General features: G+C 40.1%; 1 protein-coding gene across 3 annotated transcripts in view; it reads left to right on the top strand.

Moving 5' to 3' along the window:
• Positions 1 to 17,477: 17,477 nt before the first annotated feature.
• Positions 17,478 to 17,968, top strand: part of PPP1R42 (protein phosphatase 1 regulatory subunit 42) — a 64,143-nt gene continuing 63,652 nt past the window's right edge. The window contains exon 1 of one of the 3 annotated variants that reach the window (XM_054561683.2): positions 17,478 to 17,889. Coding sequence is in view for 1 of the 3 variants with exons in the window: in XM_054561684.2 (XP_054417659.1) it covers positions 17,876 to 17,889 (14 nt within the window). In the remaining 2 variants the exon portion in view is untranslated. The remainder of the gene's footprint in view (positions 17,890 to 17,968) is intronic. The other 2 variants (XM_054561684.2, XM_054561681.2) reach the window with 2 other exon arrangements.

Genomic DNA, 17,968 nt, shown 5'->3' with positions numbered 1-17,968 from the left:
AGAGGTAGAAAGCAAGAACCTAGAACCTTCAAAGAAATGAGATTCAGTTAGACTTAAGACTGGTAAGTAGGGCCAAGCATGGTGGCTCACTCCTTTAACCCCAGCACTTTGGGAGGCTGAGGCAGGAGAATTGCTTGAGCTCAGCAGTTCGAGACCAGCCTGGGGTAACGTGGCAAAATGCCATCTATACTAAAAGTACAAAAAAATACCCAGGTGTGGTAGTGCACATCTGTGGTCCCAACTACTTGGGAGGCTCAGGTGGGAGGATTGCTTGAGCCAGTGGCAGGGGGTGGGGGTGCAGTGAGCCATGATCGCACCACTGTACTCTAGCCTGGGTGACAGAGTGAGACCCTGTCTGAAAAAAAATGTGTGTGTGTGTGTGTATGTATATATATGTATATATGTCAGTAGGACTTGGGGAGTGACAAGAGATGACTTCAGAGGTAGGACCAGGGTAGATCCTGTGGTGGCATTCTGGAGTTTATCCTAACAGCGTTAGGGAGTTAGAGAGTTTTAAACAGAGCAAAAATGTACTAGATTGTCTTTTCTAAGAGCTTCCTGTTGACAGATTTGGCAGTAAAGCCTAGATGACAGCAAATGAGATAACCCTTGGAGAATAAAGAATGAGAAGAGGGCCCAAGACTGAATCATGGAAACATCAGATATTTAAAATGGGCAGAGGAAGAGGAGACCACAGGAGCCAAGGAGTAAGAAACCTTTAAAAAGGAACTTACGGCAGGGCATGGTGGCATGGCCCATAATACCAGCATTTTGGAAGGCTGAGGCAGGAGGGTCACTTGAGCCCAGCAGTTTGAGACCAGCCTGGGCAACATAGCAAAACCATCTCTCTACAAAAAAATACAAAAATTAACCAGGCGTGGTGGCATGCACCTGTGGTCCCAGCTACTTGGGAGGCTGAAGTGGGAGGATCACCTGAGCCCAGGAAGTTGAGGTGGCAGTGAGCCATGATTGCACCACTGCACTCCAGCCTGGGCAACAGAGTGAGACCCTGTCTCTAAATTAAATAAATAAGTAAATAGGAACTTACCAGTGACTTCACATGGTACAAAAGGTCAAGGAAAAAAAAACACGAGTTTTGTTAGATTTAGCAATGAGGCAGATTTTTTATTAAGATGAGGAAGCCAATTAATATCCAAATACTTGGTTGCTGATATATTAACTTTTTGGTCTGTTTTATATCCCTTTAAAGGAGGCACCCCCCAAATTTCAGACAGCACAACCTGACCTCTATTTTTATGCCCTTTAAAACAAAAATCATGAGCCAAGAGTGGTGGCTTATGCCTATAACCCTAGCACTTTGAGAGGCTGAGGTGGGTGGATCGCTTGAGCTCAGGAGTTCAGGACCAGCCTGGGCAACAAGGTGAAACCCTGTCTCTACAGAAAAAAAAAAAAAAAAAAAAATCTTTTCTGCCCCCAAAGAACAGCCAAAATCTGCAGTTACTGCCACAGTTAGATATAGCAACGCCAGCATCATATTGAGTCATTCTCGGAAAACAAATGAATTGAGGTTTCTCTCACAGAGATGAATAAATGGTTAAGGTTTTGACATGAAAAAGTAAGGAGTCATTGAAGTCACCATGAAAACATTAGCAGTTTTCATTCCAAGACTTGAATACAGTTATTCATATTTAATTTGGCATTCCACATTTAATTTGACATTGGTGAACTTATTATCTTGGAGGCTGGGCACGGTGGCTGGCGCCTGTAATCCCAGCACTTTGGGAGGCCAAGTTTGGCGGATCACTTGAGATCAGGAGTTGACTTCAAGTTGACCAAGTTGACCTGACTTGAATACAGTTATTCACATTTAATTTGACAATCCACATTTAATTTGACACTGGTAAACTTATTAATTAAAATTATCTTGGATGCTGGGTGCAGTGGCTCACGCCTGTAATCGTAACACTGAGAGGCCGAGGCGGGTGGATCACCTGAGGTCAGGAGTTTGAGACCAGCCTGGCCAACATGGCGAAATCCTGTTTCTACTAAAAATACAAAATTAGCCATATGTAGTGGTGCATGCCTGTAGTCCCAGCTACTCGGGAGGCTGAGGCAGGGGAGTGCTTGAACCCAGAGGTGGAGGCTGCAGTGTGCAGAGATCGTGCCATTGCACTCCAGCCTAGATGACAGAGTGAGACTCCGTCTCAAAAAAAAAAAAAAATTATCTTGGTGGGATGGAAAATACCTATGCTTACAACAGAGAATTACCAGGGAAAGAAAGCTTTTCAGTCCTAATTTCATTGGACTCATTTTGAGAAGTGTCAGTATTTCAGTAATGATTCCTTGGTTGGAAGTAACCACAAAACAAAACAAAAAAGTAACTTAAAAAGAATATATTGGCTCATTGTCAAAAAAAAGATTCTGATTTCACTCTGATTGACCTAAAAAGTCATGAGCCCACCTTTGGGATTACATATAGCAACTGCTGAGATCAATTAAGGGCTACTTCTAGAGCTGGAAATAGGGACAATAAACCAAAATGCACAAGCAGTGGGTCAATTGATGCTACAGACACAACCACCAACGTCCCCTCAAGCAACCACCCAGCCCAGGCAATAACAGCCCCAGAATGAGGCATTTGCATTTCATTTAATGTAGCTACTTTACTAAAGAGATCCTTTAAAAATATTTTTAAGCACTTCTTTACATTTTAATCTATTTTCATGATTACTTTTGGTATTAGTGTCCAGTTTATAACATTGAGCTTTTAGGAAATCAGGGTTCAATTTGCAGCCATCATTTAGAAACTAAGTTGGGGTTGACTAAACTAAGTTGGGGTTGCCTTCTCCTGCAAAGCATTGTCTTACAGCCTTGAGCTACTTAAAGCTGAAAAGGCCATTTTTCCCAAGTGAAGTCTGTTTCTTGTTCAGTTTCAAATTTTTCAGAGATAATTTCCAAAGCTCTTTGGTGATAATATACAGGAAATATCAATTATCATAAAAAATCCCAATGTCCAAGTAATAAAATGAGCCAGAGCAGGACTAGAAGCCCAGGCTGGAGCAGAGATGGAGTGAGAAGTCACTGGATGTGGAATGGGGATTGGAGCCAGTTAAGGAGGACAGTGAGATACCAGAATCGAGGGTGTTCCAAATTTTCCAGTTTGCTTTAATATCTCAAGGTCCTAGTTCCAAAAAGTCAACAACATGACCTTATATATATTGTTGACATGTACAATATGCCTGTAGTACCATTTTGTGTTACACTGTCCAGTTATATCAGTACTTCAATCTGCATGTTTTATTTATTGATTAACAACAACACACCACGCAAGTACTGCCAAGAACAAAAAAGCCAATAGCGGAAGAATAGCCGTTTGCGCTCCATTGTTTCTCAATTTGGAAAATAAGCTCTGAGACCAAACATCATGTGCTCGTTAGAGGGATCAAGTCTGAAGATTGTTGTCACAAATTAGTATGACTACCTTGTATTCAGGACTTTGAAAAATCACTGCATTGCACAATAGAATAAACCGCCCCACAGAGCAGCCACTTAAAAATAAACACAGAAGAGAGCAGGAGCATAAGGAACTTTACGGTGAATCAGAGAAACTGTTGGAGGGTAGGTGTGCTGCATATTGCAGAGTTTCAAAGTTTCCAAAAACTGTTCTGTGAGTGATGAGGTACAGATGCACAAGCCATGCATGCAGAGAAGAGTTCATTTATATTACTAAGTCTGCACTGTATCCACATGTAGCTGAGTAAACTCAACTGAACACAGATTGTTAAGTATCCAAGGTTTCTATATTTATGGATTGTTTTAACTATAACTTAATATACCTATATGGTGAGTAATGTGGTTTTTTGTTCTAGTTTTGAAGACAGGAAGATACACTACACAGAATGACAGCTTTTATTTTTGCTCATTCTTATAAAATATAATTCTGTTTAAATTATAATGAGATAATAATGTCATCACTGTTTAATAATCGATGTATCTATGCCATTGTATTCATAAAATACTTGTTAGAAAATTGCAAGTCTAGTTGTGTGTTCTCTCATTTTGGCCTATTTTCAGTACAAGCTCCAACAGCAAATAAATTTACTTTCTTGGGGCCAAAATGCTAGTTTAAGTAACTACTTCTGAGATAATCAGTCTATAGGTTTCTAAAGGTTTCTAAAATTTTTATCCATATACTACCAGAAGAAATACCATTTATCTTTGTAAACATAAAGTTATAACCTACTTTAGAAATCTAATAACACAAGAAACTCAGGTCAACTGTGACCAGATTGGCATACTTAAACTTTTGATCTCAGAAATAATATTACGAAAATAAAATCAGGAACTCTATCATTTCAGGTCATTTGGGAGGAAACAGCTAAAATCATAGCTTGATAACTAACACCAATGATTAATTGCTTTTTCAACATGTGGATTATCTTGGTGCCAAAAATTATGGAACAACTGCTTAACAAATTGGAGAGTCCCTGATGTCAATGCTCATATTTTCTTTGGATTATACTAAGCAATTATGCTAAAGTTTCTAATGACTGAGTGAAATGGTATTTGTGCCTTGGGCACATTTTGATGAACTACAGTTGTGCTTTTCAAAACCTAAGAGGCATATGCTTTAAAAAGTATATTGTCTACAATAAATCTTTGTTTAGCCTTTATATTAGATTTCAGAGGGTTATTATAAGTACCTATTGTAAAACTATAAATATGTTTACCATTGATAGTTGTTACTTTAAACTACTTACCTTCCTGAAAAATCAGTTGGTATAAATTCATCTCCAAATAAATGTTTAACTTATATGATTCATTTTTGTTCCTAGCACTTGCTACTTCATACTCCATCCTTAAATTCAGTTGAATTTATTCTGTGTATCATTGATGTTGCTAAATAAGTCCTTTAAAACACATATAGAATTAGCTTTAACTTTTTACTTCAACTCCTATTATAATCCATCTATCATTTCTTGCGTATCTTTTCAGTATAATTGAAGCTATCTTAAGGTTCTGGGCTTAGAAAATAAAGTAACACAAACTAGGCGAATAAATTAATATGTGATTTTGTTTGTTTGTTTGTTTTGAGATGGAGTTTCACTCTTGTTGCCCAGGCTGGAGTGCAATGGCGCAATCTTGGCTCACTGCAACCTCTGCCTCCTGGGTTCAAGCGATTCTCCTGCCTCAGACTCCCAAGTAGCTGGGATTACAGGCATGCGCTGCCACGCCTGGCTAATTTTGTATTTTTTAGTAGAGACGAGGTTTCTCCATGTTGGTCAGGTGGTCTTGAACTGCCGACCGACCTCAGGTGATCCACCCACCTCGGCCTCCCAAAGTGCTGGGATTACAGGCGTGAGCCACCGCGCCTGGCCAGAAATTAATATGTGATCTTATATGTGAGGACACATCATGTTGAATAAGTACAGCCATCTGAAAGGTTCTGTATCAGCACTCTAGCAAAGGGGGTAAAAGTTTTATAAAAAGAAGAGTTGGGGAGGGGAAGGAGAGAGAGAGGGGAAGAAGAAGAAAGAAGAAGCAGAAAAGAAGAAGAGGAGGAGGAGGGGGAAGAAAGAGAAGGAAAGGAAGGAAGGAAGGAAGAAGGGACGGAGGGAGGGAGGGAGGGAGGGAGGAAGGAAGGGGAGAAAAGAAAAAAGTGAAATGTTCTGTAGCTTGAAGAAAGTTACCTTGATAGGCCACTGATGTCAGAATTACAAATGAACACCACTTTTTAGGGAAGATTATGGGTCTAACTAGTCTTAATATTTAAGGTAAACACTACATCACTTAAAACTATGGAATGTTGAAATGGTAATTCATATAGACAGACATCAACATTATAGACTTCTAGTTATCCCAAGATCTGAAAATAATTAACACATGCTTTACCTACACCAGAAAGCAAAACTAAAACAACAGCTATATTGAATCTGACAATTTGGAACACAAGTTGAAATATATTTCCAAGTTCTCAAGACCCTCCTGCTTAGATTTCTAAGGGCATCCTTAATACTATTAATTACATTAATATCACACTACAAAAACAGTATTTTTTCTTCTTATAAAGTAGCAACTGCTCTCTCCTTCAAACTCTAAATATCATACATGCAATAAAGTTAGTTTTTTCCTGTTAACAAAAGGAAAATTTACATTCTGCCTTATGAGTTAAATACTATGACATATTAATACCAAAATCCAAATTTCTCACTGTGACCAAAAGGCCCTTTACATCTGATTCCTACTTTCCATGATCACCCCTTCTCCCACTCTTCACTGTCTTCCACCCACACTGTCCTCTGGGTCCTTATGCTCACCCAGCTCTTCCCCACTCCAAACCTTCACAGTGGCTGCTTTCTGGACCTGGAACACTTCCTTGCAGGCTCTCACACACCTGGCTCCTCATTCTTGTCTCAGTTCAAATGCCCATCTCCCTCATCTCAAGGAAATACCTTTCTCCTTCCCTTCTTCCTCCCTATCCCAGTTACACAATTTCATTACACTCTATTTCTTTCACAGAATTTATTGCAATCTGAAATTATTTGGGTGTTTGATTTATTAGTCTGTCTCCCCTTTCTAGAATGTAAGCTCCATGGGGGTGGGGACTTGTTCTAACTCACCTTTGTATCCCCAGCACCTTAAGCAGTGGCACCTGGCAGTCAACCCATAAATATCTGTTCAGAAAAGAAATAACTTACTGCACATATTTTATTTGCTTTTCAGAAACATCAACAATATACTGCATTTTTAGAGGAGGAAATTAAATGTGCCTACACTTTTTTTTTTTTTTTGGTTTTGGTTTTGTTTTGTTTTGAGACAGAGTCTTGCTCTGTCACACAGGCTGCAGTGCAGTGGTGCGATCTCGGCTCACTGCAAGCTCCCCCTCCCGGGTTCACGCCATTCTCCTGCCTCAGCCTCCCCAGCAGCTGGGACTACAGGCGCCCGCCACCACGCCCGGCTAATTTTTTGTATTTTTAGTACAGATGTGGTTTCACCGTGTTAGCCAGGATGGTCTCGATCTCCTGACCTCATGATCCACCCGCCTCTGCCTCCCAAAGTGCTGGGATTACAGGCGTGAGCCACCGCGCCTGGACTGGTGCCCACACTTTTAAAGTGACTTTATTTTTTTAGACATGGGGTCTTGCTATGTTGCCCAGACTAGGGTACAGTAGCTATTCACAGGCACAATCATAGTGTACTGCAGCCTCAAACTCCTGGGCTCAAGCGATCCTCCTGCCTCAGCCTCCCAAGTAGCTGGGTCTACAGGCATGCACCACTGTGACTTGTGTTACACTGTGAGATCATTATAAAAACAAATACTTTTTACCAAAACTTCTTAAGAGGTTTAAAATAGGAGTGAAAAAAAAGCCTTATTCTATAAAGGATCACTACTGTAGAAATATATTAAAGGACATACTATTATTTAAAAAGCACCAGCCACTTGCAAAAACAAGCATGAAGGAGTGGAACTCTTTTCAAATGAGCTTACCAAAAAAAGCAAACAGGAACCAAAAAGTGAAGCAATTAAATAGAGGTACACAGATATATAACATGTTTTCACTTATTTTAAGTTATTTTGAAAGATATGAGGATAGAGTATATTACATTGCTGAGTTTCACTCTTAGCCCCTATCCATCACAAACTAATTAAACTTTTGCTGAACTTATTATTGGCCTGATAAACTTAAGCAAACTTGGTCTTGAATCTCCAGAGGTTCCCCATCTCTGGTACAAAAGACAATTTTTTTGAAATACCTAAAACATAAGCAGGGAACTGTTCCTGAAACCTAATCTAAACTTTTTCTAAAATTGTATGTGCATGTCTTGCAAATGCTACCTGAAAACTCAAACTAAAATTTTAGACTCTATTGACAATAAATGTTACAGAAATTGAGATAAAACATTACTTAAATTAGAGTGCTAGTGGCAATGTTTACAAAATACTTTTCAGAAAGCCTCTTTTCACTTTAAGGTAAAATCTTTTTACTTTAAGGTATAATATTACATGTGTCTTTAGGCTGGGCGCAGTGGCTCACGCCTGTAATCCCAGCACTTTAGGAGGCCGAGGCAGGTGGATTGCTTGAACCCAGGGATTCAAGACCAGCCTGAGCAACATGGTGAAATCTCATCTCTATAAAAAATACAAAAATTAGTTGGGCATTGCAGCACACCTATAGTCCCAGCTACTCGGGAGGTTGAGGTGAGCGAGCTCTTGAGCCCGGAGGGTCGAGGCTGCAGTAAGCTGTGATCCTACCACTGCACTCTAGCCCAAGTGACAGAGACCCTATCTCGAAAAAAAAAAAAAATGTGTCTTTAAGGTAATGAAACTGATTTTCAGCTGAGATCCTTAATTTATAGCCACATCTCACATGTTATATTTATTTCAATTTGATCCTCTAGTGATGAGTGCAAGTGAACCATTTTAGAAAAGAGTCTACATATATTAAACATAACAGAACTGTAAAAATAGAACTTGAGAAAATCTTTGTGTATTAAAATTAATATAACTTTTAAAAATAGAACTTCACAAAGTCCTTTCACATCTGTTGTTAGTTAATAATGGGGACGTGGAGAGAAAGCTAGATTTGAAAGTCATGCTGAGATTAAGTGGACATGGTTTGGTGACTAGTATTAATATGTGAGAGTACTGGAGATGGCTCTCAGGATCTACATCTGTAGTAGGGTGAACTCTGAGCAAGACAGGAACTAGAGGAAGTCTATCAGATTTGTGAAGGATGGAAATGAGTTCAGTTTTGACAGCTTGAGTTTTCAATGCCTCCAGCACATTTATATCCAGGTGGAATGAATGTCTAGCAGCCAGTTGGATGCATAGGTCTGGAACACAGAAGAAATACCATGGATTGTTTTATATATAATCTATGTAATAATCGTTTATATTTATAAAATACATTATATAATAAATTACATAAATAACTTACTAAATTATTATTTTTTTTTTTATTATACTTTAGGTTTTATGGTACATGTGCGCAATGTGCAGGTAAGTTACATATGTATACATGTGCCATGCTGGTGCGCTGCATCCACTAACTCATCATCTAGCATTAGGTATATCTCCCAGTGCTATCCCTCCCCCCCTCCCCCCACCCCACAACAGTCCCCGAAGTGTGATGTTCCCCTTCCTGTGTCCATGTGTTCTCATTGTTCAATTCCCACCTATGAGTGAGAATATGCGGTGTTTGGTTTTTTGTTCTTGTGATAGTTTACTGAGAATGATGATTTCCAATTTCATCCATGTCCCTACAAAGGACATGAACTCATCATTTTTTATGGCTGCATAGTATTCCATGGTGTATATGTGCCACATTTTCTTAATCCAGTCTATCATTGTTGGACATTTGGGTTGGTTCCAAGTCTTTGCTATTGTGAATAATGCCACAATAAACATACGTGTGCATGTGTCTTTATAGCAGCATGATTTATAGTCCTTTGGGTATATACCCAGTAATGGGATGGCTGGGTCGAATGGAATTTCTAGTTCTAGATCCCTGAGGAATCACCACACTGACTTCCACAAGGGTTGAACTAGTTTACAGTCCCAACAACAGTGTAAAAGTGTTCCTATTTCTCCACATCCTCTCCAGCACCTGTTGTTTCCTGACTTTTTAATGATTGCCATTCTAACTGGTGTGAGATGGTATCTCATTGTGGTTTTGATTTGCATTTCTCTGATGGCCAGTGATGGTGAGCATTTTTTCATGTGTTTTTTGGCTGCATAAATGTCTTCTTTTGAGAAGTGTCTGTTCATGTCCTTCGCCCACTTTTTGATGGGGTTGTTTGTTTTTTTCTTGTAAATTTGTTTGAGTTCATTGTAGATTCCGGATATTAGCCCTTTGTCAGATGAGTAGGTTGCGAAAATTTTCTCCCATTTTGTAGGTTGCCTGTTCACTCTGATGGTAGTTTCCTTTGCTGTGCAGAAGCTCTTTAGTTTAATTAGATCCCATTTGTCAATTCTGGCTTTTGTTGCCATTGCTTTTGGTGTTTTAGACATGAAGTCCTTGCCCATGCCTATGTCCTGAATGGTAATGCCTAGGTTTTCTTCTAGGGTTTTTATGGTTTTAGGTCTAACATTTAAGTCTTTAATCCATCTCGAATTGATTTTTGTATAAGGTGTAAGGAAGGGATCCAGTTTCAGCTTTCTACATATGGCTAGCCAGTTTTCCCAGCACCATTTATTAAATAGGGAATCCTTTCCCCATTGCTTGTTTTTCTCAGGTTTGTCAAAGATCAGATAGTTGTGGATATGTGGTATTATTTCTGACGGCTCTGTTCTGTTCCATTGATCTATATCTCTGTTTTGGTACCAGTACCATGCTGTTTTGGTTACTGTAGCCTTGTAGTATAGTTTGAAGTCAGGTAGTGTGATGCCTCCAGCTTTGTTCTTTTGGCTTAGGATTGACTTGGCGATGCAGGCTCTTTTTTGGTTCCATATGAACTTTAAAGTAGTTTTTTCCAATTCTGTGAAGAAAGTCATTGGTAGCTTGATGGGGATGGCGTTGAATCTGTAAATTACCTTGGGAAGGATGGCCATTTTCACGATATTGATTCTTCCTACCCATGAGCATGGAATGTTCTTCCATTTGTTTGTATCCTCTTTTATTTCCTTGAGCAGTGGTTTGTAGTTCTCCTTGAAGAGGTCCTTCACATCCCTTGTAAGTTGGATTCCTAGGTATTTTATTCTCTTTGAAGCAATTGTGAATGGGAGTTCACTCATGATTTGGCTCTCTGTTTGTCTGTTATTGATGTATAAGAATGCTTGTGATTTTTGTACATTGATTTTGTATCCTAAGACTTTGCTGAAGTTGCTTATCAGCTTAAGGAGATTTTGGGCTGAGACAATGGGGTTTTCTAGATATACAATCATGTCATCTGCAAACAGGGACAATTTGACTTCCTCTTTTCCTAATTGAATACCCTTTATTTCCTTCTCCTGCCTAATTACCCTGGCCAGAACTTCCAACACTATGTTGAATAGAAGTGGTGAGAGAGGGCATCTCTGTCCTGTGCCAGTTTTCAAAGGGAATGCTTCCAGTTTTTGCCCATTCAGTATGATATTGGCTGTGGGTTTCTCATAGATAGCTCTTATTATTTTGAGATACGTCCCATCAATACCTAATTTATTGAGAGTTTTTAGCATGAAGGGTTGTTGAATTTTGTCAAAGGCCTTTTCTGCATCTATTGAGATAATCATGTGGTTTTTGTCTTTGGTTCTGTTTATATGCTGGATCACATTTATTGATTTGCGTATATTGAACCAGCCTTGCATCCCAGGGATGAAGCCCACTTGATCATGGTGGATAAGCTTTTTGATGTGCTGCTGGATTCGGTTTGCCAGTATTTTATTGAGGATTTTTGCATCAATGTTCATCAAGGATATTGGTCTAAAATTCTCTTTTTTTGTTGTGTCTCTGCCAGGCTTTGGTATCAGGATGATGCTGGCCTCATAAAATGAGTTAGGGAGGATTCCCTCTTTTTCTATTGATTGGAATAGTTTCAGAAGGAATGGTACCAGTTCCTCCTTGTACCTCTGGTAGAATTCGGCTGTGAACCCATCTGGTCCTGGACTTTTTTTGGTTGGTAAGCTATTGATTATTGCCACAATTTCAGCTCCTGTTATTGGTCTATTCAGAGATTCAACTTCTTCCTGGTTTAGTCTTGGGAGGGTGTATGTGTTGAGGAATTTATCCATTTCTTCTAGATTTTCTAGTTTATTTGCGCAAAGGTGTTTGTAATATTCTCTGATGGTAGTTTGTATTTCTGTGGGATCGGTGGTGATATCCCCTTTATCATTTTTTATTGCATCTATTTGATTCTTCTCTCTTTTTTTCTTTATTAATCTTGCTAGCAGTCTATCAATTTTGTTGATCCTTTCAAAAAACCAGCTCCTGGATTCATTAATTTTTTGAAGGGTTTTTTGTGTCTCTATTTCCTTCAGTTCTGCTCTGATTTTAGTTATTTCTTGCCTTCTGCTAGCTTTTGAATGTGTTTGCTCTTGCTTTTCAAGTTCTTTTAATTGTGATGTTAGGGTGTCAATTTTGGATCTTTCCTGCTTTCTCTTGTGGGCATTTAGTGCTATAAATTTCCCTCTACACACTGCTTTGAATGCATCCCAGAGATTCTGGTATGTTGTGTCTTGGTTCTCATTGGTTTCAAAGAACATCTTTATTTCTGCCTTCATTTCGTTATGTACCCAGTAGTCATTCAGGAGCAGGTTGTTCAGTTTCCATGTAATTGAGCGGTTTTGAGTGAGATTCTTAATCCTGAGTTCTAGCTTGATTGCACTGTGATCTGAGAGGTAGTTTGTTATAATTTCTGCTCTTTTACATTTATTGAGGAGAGCTTTACTTCCAAGTATGTGGTCAATTTTGGAATAGGTGTGGTGTGGTGCTGAAAAAAATGTATATTCTGTTGATTTGGGGTGGAAAGTTCTGTAGATGTCTATTAGGTCCGCTTGGTGCAGAGCTGAGTTCAATTCCTGGGTATCCTTGTTGACTTTCCGTCTCATTGATCTGTCTAATGTTGACAGTGGGGTGTTAAAGTCTCCCATTATTAATGTGTGGGAGTCTAAGTCTCTTTGTAGGTCACTAAGGACTTGCTTTATGAATCTGGGTGCTCCTGTATTGGGTGCATATATATTTAGGATATTTTTTTAAAATAACTTATTATTAGGGCTCATATTGTGTACATCATGGCCTTAGAGGGCTCCTAGTATCTTCCACAGAAGCTCCCAATGAAATGATCATCTCTAGGTTACAGGATACCTTGAATAGAGACTGCTTCATCCATAACCAAAAGGGTTTTGTTTGTATTGATTCTACAGCTTGCAGCTTCTGATAGATAGATTAGATAGATAGATAGATAGATAGATAGATCAATATATACTTGTTTAACTAAGCTTCCTGTAGTCATTTTCTTTTCTCTCCTCTGAGTTGCCATTTGAAATGTCCTATAAAAATAGGAATGATGTCCCAATTTTCTGAATAAACCTCTTCTTAAGGGAATTTTCCATTGCTCCTATTAGGTATTTATTGCTGTATAACAAATTGCAAAACTCAGTGATTAAAATAACACATATTGTTTCACAGATTTCGTAGGTCAAGGATCTAGGTCCTCTGCTTCAGAGTCTCTCTCACAATGCTGCTATCAAGGTGTTGGCTACGGTGTTGATCTCATCTGAAAGCTCAACTTCCTAGCTCAGACAGTATTTGTTGGCATTTAGTTTCTCATCGGATTGACAGTCTCAGTTCCTCACTAGCTGTTGGCTAGAGACTATCCTTAGATCCTTGCCATATGTGCTCTCCTAAATGGCAACTTGTTTTTTCAAAGACTGCAAGCCCAAAATGTAATAAAGTCTGCTAACAATACAGAAGTTACAATCTTTTGTAACCTAATCACAGAAAGATAGTCTATCAGCTTTGCCTTATTCTATTGACTAGAACAGGTCAGTAGGTCTAGTCCACATTCCAGAGAAGAGGATCACACAAGGGCCTGGATATCAGGAGGTGAGATCGCTGAGGCCATCTTAGAAGTCTGCCTACCATATAACTAACATTTACCAATCTACAAGATCAAGACAAAAAGAGGCATTTTTTTTATGGAGTTATGTGATGTTATGCATGTCTGGGCCCTTTAACTTGCTGGTTTCTCAGTGAAAGATAACTAATCATTAAAGCTGGTGTGCTGTATGTACTCTGGAAGGTCAGGAAATACATATGGGCTACAAAAAAATATATATGAAATATAAAGTATGTTTCTGTCTAAGGTTTCTTGGAAACTCTAGTTGAGGCTTTTACAAATGTGCTTTTTAGCATCATTCTTCCAAAAGTACCTTTTAAAATGATTCTCAAGGCTTCACAATATATATATTTTTACAAATACTTATTTCCCAACATCTGTAAAAGTGTAAACCTTAGAGTATTTTATGCTGAACTTACAAATTTGGTACTGAAGACAAGTATTTCTTGCAGTCTGCCAAATTTCTGCCACATTGGAAAACACACAGATGATTGTTTAACATTCTGTGTCATCAGACAGGAATTATATTTCACATCTTTTTTTTTTTTTTTTGAGACAGAGTCTTGCTCTGTTGTCAGGCTGGAGTACAGTGGCATGATCTCAGCTCACTGCAACCTCTGCCTCCCGGGTTCAAGCATTTCTCCTGCCTCAGCCTCCTGAGCAGCTGGGACTACCTGGCAATACAGGTGGGTGCCACCATAACCGGCCAATTTTTGTATTTTTAATAGAGACGGGGTTTCACCATGTTGGCCAGATGGTCTCGATCTGCTGCCCTCGTGATCCATCCGCCTCGGCCTCCCAAAGTGCTGGGATTTCAGGCGTGAGCCACTGCACCCGGCCTATATTTCACATCTTAATGAGAAAATACTTTCTCTTAACTTGTTGCATCAAAAAAATAATTAGTAATTCGGCTGGGCACGGTGGCTCACACCTGTAATCCCAGCACTTTGGGAGGCCGAGGCAGGTGGATCATGAGGTCAGGAGTTCAAGACCAGCCTGGCCAATATGGTGAAACCCCGTCTCTACTAAAAACATAAAAAATTAGCCTGGTGTGATGGCGCGCACCTGTTCTCCCAGCTACTTGGGAGACTGAGGCAGGATAATCACTTGAACCCAGGAGGCAGAAGTTGCAGTGAGCCGAGATCGTGCCACTGCACTCCAGCCTGGGCAAGAGAGTGAGACTCTGTCTCAAAAAAAAAAAAAAAAGAAGAAAAAGAAAAATTAGTAATTCAAACCACTGTAACTACCAGCAGTCACAGAGACATTTTCAATTCCATGAACAGTGGAATCCAAAATAAATTTTCAGAATGTAATTTTATCATTAAACAAAATTCTTATAGGCCAGGCGCGGTGGCTCATGCCTGTAATCCCAGCACTTTGGGAGGCCGAGGTGGGTGGATCACAAGGTCAGGAGATCGAGACCATCCTGGCTAACACGGTGAAACTCCGTCTCTACTAAAAATACAAAAAATTAGCCGGGCGTGGTGGCGGGCGCCTGTAGTCCCAGCTATTCGGGAGGCTGAGGCAGGAGAATGGCGTGAACCCAGGAGGCGGAGTTTGCAGTGAGCCAAGATGGCGCCACTGCACTCCAGCCCGGGTGACAGTGTGAGACTCCGTTTCAAAAAAAAAAAAAAACAAAACAAAAAACTTATTGCTAAAAATAGGAGAAAAAAAATCATAATTCTATCACCAAGAAACAACCACTATTAAACATTTTGGTATATATCTACATGTATATCCTTTTAGACATTTAAATATGTTTTATTTAAATGTTATTTAATTTAAACATGTTAAATGTGTTAAATATTACCACAGATGAAATAATACCCCGTTTTATAATGATATATGCAATTGTTCCAAAACAAAGATTTCCAGAGCAACTGATTTTCAATGAGGCATTGCTAAACAAGGCTCCTAGCAAAGTAATGCTAGCGGCAAGTTGACCAAGTGCTACACAGAGCAATGGACCAGCCCTGCATCATTGTTAAAGTTGTTATCCCCAAATGAATGAACTGCAAAACAGATAATTGGGGGGCATCTAATTCGTACCCCTCTAGTAGTGTTTTAGCCATATTACGTTGATCATTCTTTTCTTTCTTTCCTTCCTTCCTTCCTTTTTTTTTTTTTTTTTTTTTTGACAGAGTCTCGCTCTGTTGCCCAGGCTGGAGTACAATGGTGCAATCTTGGCTCACTGCAACCTCTGCCTCCCAGATTCAAGCGACTGTCCTGCCTCCAGCCTTCTGAGTAGCTGGGATCACAGCCGCACGCCACCATGACCAGCCACCCTTTGTATTTTTAGTAGAGACGGGGTTTCAACTTGTTGGTCAGGCTGGTCTCAAACTCCTGACCTCATGATCCGCCCGCCTCGGCCTCCCAAAGTGCTGGGATTACAGGCATGAGCCACCATGCCCAGCCATTCTTTTATTTCTTATCCTTCTGTGGCTTTTTGTTCTGTTAGGTACCCCCTCCTTAAACTCCCTCCCCCAGTGTCTGAATCTGAATTATGAGTTTCTGAATCACTGAATTATTGTGCTTCTCAGGACAAATCTTACCTCTGATGATTCTTTCTATACCATCTTTACTAGTTTTTCTTCCCTCTTTTATCCAAACTAGTTGGCATAGCTATTAACCCACTATTTCGCTTTCCTTATTTTCTCCCTCACTACCATTTATGGCCTCATGGTTTAAATAATCAGCTTTATATTGGAGACTATTAAAACCTTTCTCACCTCACACTTAATGTAGGTAAACCAAATTCGTCCACTTCCCTTCAAATTACTCACCATCTCTCCTCTTTCCCCAGTATTGTTCCTTTATCATAGCTAACATCTGGGAATTACCTTCAACTTCTCCCCTCCCTTTATCCTACCCAGTCTCTATTAAATCATGCTTCAAAATATCTCCTAAATTTTTTCATTCCTTTCCACTTTCTTTGCCTTCACTCCAACCCAGGCCAAGATTGCTTTCACAACTGGACTTAAACAGAAATATCCTGAATGGGGTTAGGGCTCCTTTGCCACCATTCCCCCACCTTCCTAGGATACTCTTGTTGTAATGGTCAGGGGGATAAAATGAAAGGAGAACTGGGCTTGAAATCAGGAGGCCAAGAAATTCCCTCTCTGCCACCCCAGGTGTGACCTTGAGCATGTTTCTTTCTTCTTTTGAGCCCTGGGACTATCCTTATCTGCAAAATGGCAATTTGGATTACCCTCATGGGCTCTAAGCTACCTTGCAATTCTAACAATCTTCTGCTCTGACACTTCTTTGCTCAAAGAATGGCAATGACAACCTTTTCTCCACCAGAATCACAGCTGGTACTCAAATGTTTTCCAGTTTGCATTGTCCCTTACATCCAGACTGCTCACTTCACCATATCCCTAATGAGCCCCAGGCTTTCCACTATAAATGTCAGTTCCCTGTACTATTGTTCTTCTTCTGCAATTAAATTACTCATTTTGCAAATATTTATGGAGTAACTATTAATGAACAAGGCACTTTGCTAGGTACCGGAAATAGCGAGGTAAACCACATAATACTTGCCCTCAAAGAATTTACCATCTCATTGGAGATATGGCTAAGTAGCTAACATATAATATTGTATTAAGTGTCATGCTGGAAAAAGTAATACATCTCAGCTGTTTGGGGGGAAGAAAGGGCATTACTTAACAAGATGGGATACCCAGGAAGACTTCGGAAAGGCTGCACTAATTCCAAACTGAGTCTTTAAATCTTAAAAGGAAAAATAAGACTGAAGGAGGTGAGAAAGTGTGTGCTATGCCTACCTTGAAGGGCGGAGAAGAGAGGGGAATTATTATTTTTTTAATTATTAAGAACAGGGTATACTGAAAAACACTGGAGTGTAGAGGGCAGGTGGCAAGCGGTGAGGTTGGTCATGATGAATAGCCCTCAATGTCACCCTAAGGAATTTGAGGTTTCACCGAGGAAAGGATGGAATACAGGCTGTATTCTGAATCAGATAATTCCTTTCCTGGTCTGTTATTGGGAAAAGGTGGTTGTTGGGCACTGAAACGGTCAAAGCCGATGGCAGGATAATCCGGTAGGGGGAAATGGTGGTCTGCCAAAAATTGTTCCGGCCACTGATTGGTCCACTAAGACAATGCGGTGACAGATGCCTCACGGCCTCTTCAAGCTAACAGGACTCTAGTCGGAGTCGGCCTAGTGACCACCGTCAGTGCCCATCAGTGCCTGGCCGCCGCCTCACAGGGGAAGGACCCATCTGGGAGGGAGCAGCCTGCGACGTCGCGAGATTTCTCGTGAGCGGCGCTTGGACAGCGCGTCTGGTCGCCCAGCAACCGCCTCTGGTCTGCGTAGGGACCCGACGCCGGTGAAACCGACCAACCTGGAGTTACCGACCGGAATGTCCCGCGAGCGGTGAGCTGCCCGCAGGGAATAAGCGTGGGGACCGAGGAAACCCTAGAACCATGTTTCTCAAACTTGCCTGCCAGTAAGA

This window comes from Pongo abelii, chromosome 7 (genome assembly GCF_028885655.2).
Source record: "Pongo abelii isolate AG06213 chromosome 7, NHGRI_mPonAbe1-v2.0_pri, whole genome shotgun sequence".
Taxonomy (NCBI): Eukaryota; Metazoa; Chordata; class Mammalia; order Primates; family Hominidae; genus Pongo; species Pongo abelii.
The sequence above is the reverse complement of the archived record's forward strand: the minus strand, read 5'-3'. Positions and strand labels throughout refer to the sequence as shown.